Source organism: Rhinopithecus roxellana, unplaced genomic scaffold (assembly GCF_007565055.1).
Source record: "Rhinopithecus roxellana isolate Shanxi Qingling unplaced genomic scaffold, ASM756505v1 contig5878, whole genome shotgun sequence".
In the NCBI taxonomy this organism is placed as follows: domain Eukaryota; kingdom Metazoa; phylum Chordata; class Mammalia; order Primates; family Cercopithecidae; genus Rhinopithecus; species Rhinopithecus roxellana.
The window spans coordinates 67,926-73,925 of record NW_022144380.1 but is presented as its reverse complement, the minus strand read 5'-3'; the positions used below and the strand labels follow the sequence as shown (position 1 = coordinate 73,925).

The 6,000-nt window shown below is 51.6% G+C and overlaps 1 protein-coding gene across 4 annotated transcripts in view; it reads left to right on the top strand.

Annotated features, from left to right (window-relative positions):
• Positions 1-6,000, top strand: part of ARSD (arylsulfatase D) — a 29,680-nt gene continuing 23,680 nt past the window's right edge. For 2 of the 4 annotated variants that reach the window (XM_010383493.2, XM_030926583.1), the window contains exons 1-2: positions 1-138; positions 2,908-3,057. In XM_010383493.2, coding sequence (XP_010381795.1) covers positions 95-138; positions 2,908-3,057 — 194 coding nt within the window. In that variant the 5' untranslated portion in view covers positions 1-94. Of the gene's footprint in view, positions 139-162; positions 687-2,907; positions 3,058-5,411; positions 5,516-6,000 lie in introns of those variants that run through there. The other 2 variants (XM_030926581.1, XM_030926582.1) reach the window with 2 other exon arrangements.

The following is a 6,000-nucleotide window of genomic DNA, read 5'->3' as shown; positions in this document are numbered from 1 at the left end:
TCCCGCAGCTGAGAGGGCGGAAGCCTTGGTACTAGCGGCGCCCGGGCGCGGAGTGCGAAGGGCAAGGTCCTGCGCTCTGGGCCAGCGCTCGACCATGAGATCTGCCGCGCGGAAGGGACGCGCCGCGCCCGCCGCCAGGTGCCAGGGACCCTGGGACGCGGCCCACACTAAGGCCTGGGGTGGGGACCTGGGGAGGGGGTCGCGAGCACGGCGAGGGGCGCCCCAGGCGAGCCTGGGCCCCTGTAAAGGGCGTGGTTGTGTCCGGCGCCTTGTAGTCCCCAAAATGTAGCTGGAGGCGCGTTCTGTGCCCGGGAAAGACGCCAGACAGCAGAGCCCAGGGATAGGGGGCGACTGAGGGGACGAGGGGGAGTGGAGGAGACCGAACTGAAGGGAAGTTGGAAGGGCAGGGAAAGAGAACAAAGGAGGAAGGGAAGGGAAGGCGGAGGAAGGCCGGCGGGGCCGGAGGGAGCGGAAACTGGGTCGGTCACGCCCTGCTGGGTCCTCCACCACCGGTAGAGGGTCGTGACTGCAAGTTGTCCAGGGTCTTGGTATTTTGAACAAAGAATTGGACAAAACGCCCAGCAAAGAAAGAATGAAGCAACAAAAGAAGGAAAGCAGGGATTTATTGAAAACGAAAGGACACGTCACAGTGTGGGAGCCGGCCAAGCAGCGGCTCAGGAGTCCGGGTACGGAATCTTCTTGGGTCCAAATACCCCCTAGAAGTTTCCCATTGGCCACTTCACCCTCACCTCATGTAACTGAAGTGTCGGCCCGCGATTAGTCTGATTGGTTGCAGACAGCAGCCAACCAGAGGCTGAAGTTACAAAAGTCACAGTCCTGTGCGAACATCTGATTGGTTGCAAAAACCAACTAATCAGAGACTAAGATAAAGTCACAAAGTTGCAAAGGAAGACTGGACCCGAAATCAGTCTGATTGGTTGCAGACCGCCAATCTACCATGTGCCCAGCAGAAAAGGTCAAAGGGAAGCCTCTGATCCTTTTGTTACTTAGGCATGGAAAGTTAGGATTTTCCCGCCAGGCGAGGTGGCTCATGCCTGCAATCCCAGCACTTTGGGAGGCCGAGGCCGGTGGATCACCTGAGGTCAGGAGTTTGAGACCAGCATGGCCAATATGGTGAAACCCCGTCTCTACAAAAAATACAAAAATTAGGCCGGGCCTCTACTAAAAATACAAAAAAATTAGCCGGGCGTGGTGACGGGCACCTGTGATCCCAGCTACTCAGGAGGCTGAGACAGGAGAATCGCTTGAACCCAGGAGGTGGAGGTTGCAGTGAGCCCAGATCATGCCATTGAACTGCAGCCTGGGCAACAAAAGTGAAACTCTGTCTCAAAAAAATAATAATAATAAAAATTTTTTAAATGAACAAAAAAGGAAAATTAGGATTTTCCTTTCAATTTACTTCTAGGAAGTCGGCATGAAAACCCTTAGGTTCCCTGCCTCCAGACCCTATTCTCCTGCCTCAGCAGTGCTGCCCTGCCTCTCGCCACCCTCCAAGACACGCCCCATCCTGTCCCCTTCCATGGCCATTACCCTGCTGGATCCCTCCCCATGGCCTTATTCTTCCCCTGCCCCCCAGTACAGCCGTGTCCCCCCAAACACCCTGAGACACACCCCTCGTTCGCACCCTTCTGGGAGAGCACAGCCATGATCCCCCAACACTGAGACACCACCCACCCACTGCTGTTGAAGGACCATCCCGCAGCACTAAGCGACCGCCCATCCACCCATCCACTGCAGTTCAAGGACTGCTTGAGCCAATCCTCCCACCTCAGAATCAGGCAGAGGTTGCAGTAAACCACCATCATGCCACTACACTCCAGCCTGGGCAACACAGCAAGACCCCATCTCAAAACAAGAAACCAGAAGAATAATAAAGCAGACTGGTTGTTTCAAAGTGACTTTTCTTACAGGGTTAAAGCATAGGAGACTTTCTTAGCTCAGGTGAACTACACATCTTCTTTTTGCTTGCTCGAATCTTCTGTTTTTCGGAAAACTGGCCTGTTTCCCTGTTCAGCTTGATGATGTGGCAGTTAGCACGAGTGACTCCATTCCAGTTTGTTCTGAACTGTGTGGTCTAGTGTGGCAGGCCAGGTCTCACTAACGCAGGCCTTCGTAACAACTGTTGCAGCACTGACCGAGTGGTGAAGTTACATCTTAAAAGCTGAAGCAACCAGCGCCCTTATGCAAAGGCTGGGATGTGACAAAAGCCCCCCAAGAGTTTTGCCCAGGCCTCTCCTGGGCCTTTGAAGCGTGAGGAGATAATGAAGGAATTCTTAACAGGACCCATTTAGGATTAAACAAGTTTATTGTGGGTCTTAAGAAACTCCCTAGACCTCCACAACAAGCTTTACCGGGGACTAAAGGAACTCCCAAAACTCTGATTTAGCGGGAGACGAGATAAGGGTAATCACCCCAGCACCTGGACCCATCTAGATGAAGTCAATTTACTGAGGCTCCAGAGGAAAGTCTTCCGGACTCAGATCTTAATTACAGATTAGAAGTTAATCACTTATGTCTTTAGATGAATGCACACTTACCCTTAGACATAGAGCTTTGAAGGTATATAAGCTCTGGAAAGCTTTGTAATTTTGAGTTCATTGGGAGAGAATTTCCAGGCCTTCCTTCTGTAACTGGTTACAGGATTAAAAGCTCTCCTCTTTCCCAGTTCATCTGCATCTCGCTGTTGGGCCACGAGAAATAGCAGTCTGACCCTCGTTTGGTCCGGGGACACTAGTGTACTAAGTCAGGCCAGGATAATAACCTCCCATAAAGCTGAACGTCTTCATTTAGTGATAAGACCTTTGCCTTCCCAGCGTGCCGCCTTGAAATGCCTACTTCCCGTTCCAAATTGTAGATGGTCATTTCTGTGTTTCACTTTCTCTCCAGGGACTCTTTGCTGGTGCTGCTGTTTTTATGCTTGCTTCAGAAGACGTGTGAACCTAAAACTGCAAATGCCTTTAAACCAAATATCCTACTGATCATGGCAGATGATCTAGGCATTGGGGATCTCGGTTGCTATGGGAACAATACCCTGAGGTACAGTTGGTTGTTGTTATTGGTGGTGATGTGATGTGAGTTTGACTGAACGGTGCATTTAAAATCTGCCTAGAGAAATTAGGAAACTCCTTAGGACCTCAGAACTCAACACCACAAAAAACTACCAACAGGTAAAAAGCCCCTTTTAAATGATGCGGAACTGCGGTGAGTGGGTGAATGTATTATTACCACAAAATGGGTAGCTTAAAACAAAGGGAATTTGTTCTCCTAGGTCTGGAGACCAGAAACCTTAAATCCAGGTGTGGGCAGGGCCGGGCTCCCTCTGGGGGCCCTATGGGAGGATCCTTCCTGCCTTTCCCAGCTCCTGGGGGCTCCAGGTGTACCTGGGCTTGTGGCCGCATCACTCCAGTCTCTGCCTCCGTCTCCACGCGGCCTCCTCCTCTGTGTCTGTGTCCTAATCTCGTCGTCCTATAAGGACACAGGTCATTGCAGCAAGGCCCACCCACTGTAAAGGTCTCATCTTCTGTTGAGTACGTTTGCAAACACCATCTGTTGCGGGCTGAATTCTGGTCTCCTCCACATTTGTAGGCTGAAGCCCTAACCACCCGTACTTCAGGTGTGACCGTATTCAGAGATGGGATCTCTGAAGAGGTAATTGAGTTAAACCGAGGTCCTTAGGGTGAGCCCTAATCTGACATGGATTACCAAAAGAGGAGATGAAGACACCGACGGAGCTCCCTGCGAAGCTGTAGGGAGGGACCCTTCCTGCTTCTCCCAGCTCCTGGGGGCTCCAGGCATCTCTGGGCCTGTGGCCACATCACTGCAGTGTCTGCCTCCGTCCCCACGTGGCCTTCTCCTCTGCGTCTGTGTTTCCTCCTCTGTCTTTTAGAAGGACACTGGTCATTGCATCTAGGGCCCTTTCTAAATCAGGGTGATCTCATCTCGGGATACCTAACTAACAACATCTCCAAAGACAGTTTTTCTAAGCAAGGTCCCACACACAGGTTTGGGGGGTCAGCACGTGGACAGATCGGTTGGCAGACCCCCATTCAGCCCACTGCAGTGGCATGTGCAAACACAGAGTAGTAGCCTCTATGCCAGCCTTACCAGCAGAGTGCTTGAGTGGTGCTCACGTGCCTTCTACTACAGGAGAAAAGGTGAGAAACCTCCTTATTCTGTTTAGTGGGCTTTTCTCCTAGAAGGATCGCCCCAGAATGCAGGCTGCATCTGCTTTTCAATAGCTGCCAACCTCAGGAGTGGCCCCCGCAGAGCAAGGCCTCCCTTCTTTGCAGTGGACATTGCAGCACCTGCAGCAGTCTGCCCTGTGTGGGCCAGGCGCGGTGGCTCCCGCCTGTCATCCCAGCACTTTGGGAGGCCAAGGAAGGTGGATCACTTGAGCCCAGGAGTTTGAGACCAGCCTGGGCAATATGGCAAAACCCTGTCTCTATGAAACATACAAAAAGTCAGCCAGGTGTGGTGGCATACGCCTGTAGTCCCAGCTACTCGGGAAGCTGAGAGAGGATGGCTTGAGCCTGGGAGGTGGAGGTTATGGTGAGCTGAGATCGTACCACTGCATTCTAGCCCGGGCCACAGAGCAAGACCCTGTCTCTAAATCAATCAATCAATCTGTCCCCTGTCCAGGGATCCCCTTTCGAACACCCTGAGCAGGCCTGGTTGTAATTCACAGAACATGTGGTTCATCTGTTTACAGTGTACAGTTCAGGGACTTTTAGTCTATTCCCAGAGCTGTCCATCCATCACCACAAACCATGTTAGAGCATTTACATGCCCCCAGAGAAACTGCACCCCTTTAGCCATCACCTTCAGCGAGGGGCCTATCTGTGTCCCCTACATGCCTGCGTTGAAGCCCTAATCCCCAGGACCTCAGACTGTGACTCTATTTGGAGACTGAGTCTTTAGAGAGGTGATTCAGGTAAAATGAGGTCAGTAGGCTGGGCCCTGATCCAATAGGATTAGGGTCCTTATAAGAAGAGGAGATAAGGACACAGACAGGCATAGAGCAATGGCCACCTGAGGACACAGGGAGAAGATGGTGTCTACGAGCCCAGGAGAGCGACCTCAGGAGGAACCTGCCCTGCCCACGCTTGATCTCAGACTTCCAGCTCCCAGAAATGTGAGCGAGTAAATGTCTACTGGGTTTTTTTTTCTGTTTTATTTTGTTTTGTTTTTTGAGACAGGGTCTCACTCTATTGTCCAGGCTGGAATGCAGTGGCGTGATCACAGCTCACTGCAACCTCCGTCTCCTGGGCTCAAGCAATCCTCCCGCCTCAGCCTCCTGAGTAGCTGAGACTACAGGCACATGCCACCATGCCCAGCTAATTTTTGTATTTTTTTGTAGAGACAGGTTTTCACCATATTGCCAAGGCTTGTTTCGAACTCCTGGCCTCAAGTGATCCACCCACCTTGGCCCCCAAAGTGCTGGGATGACAGGCAGAAGCCACTGCACCCAACCAATACCTGGTGTTGAAGCTGCCAGGTGTGTAGGACTTTGTTACGGCAGCCCCAGCTAACACTCCTCCAACTCTCTCAGCACCCTAACCCTCGGCCTCTGGCAGCCACTAATATACTTTCCATCTCTATAGACTCCCCTGTTAGGGACCTTTCATACAAATGGAATTATATGACCTGTGGTTTTTTATGTCAGGATGCTTTCACAGAACAGTGTTTTCAGGGCTCCTCCCCGTGGCAGCAAGTGTCAGTACTGTTCCTCACCCCTTGCAGTGGTTAAGTCATATTCCATAGGTTCCATTCTATGTGGATGCTTCTTTTAACTTCTTTCTTTCTTTCCTTCCTTCCTTCCTTCCTTCCTTTTTCTTTTTAGTTTTTCGAGACAGGGTCTCACTCTGTTCTCTCACCCAGGCTGGAGTGCAGTGGTGTGATCTCAAGATCACTGCAACCTCCGCCTCCTGGGCTCAAGCTATTCTCCTGTCTCAGCCTCCTGAGTAGCTGGGATTACAGGCA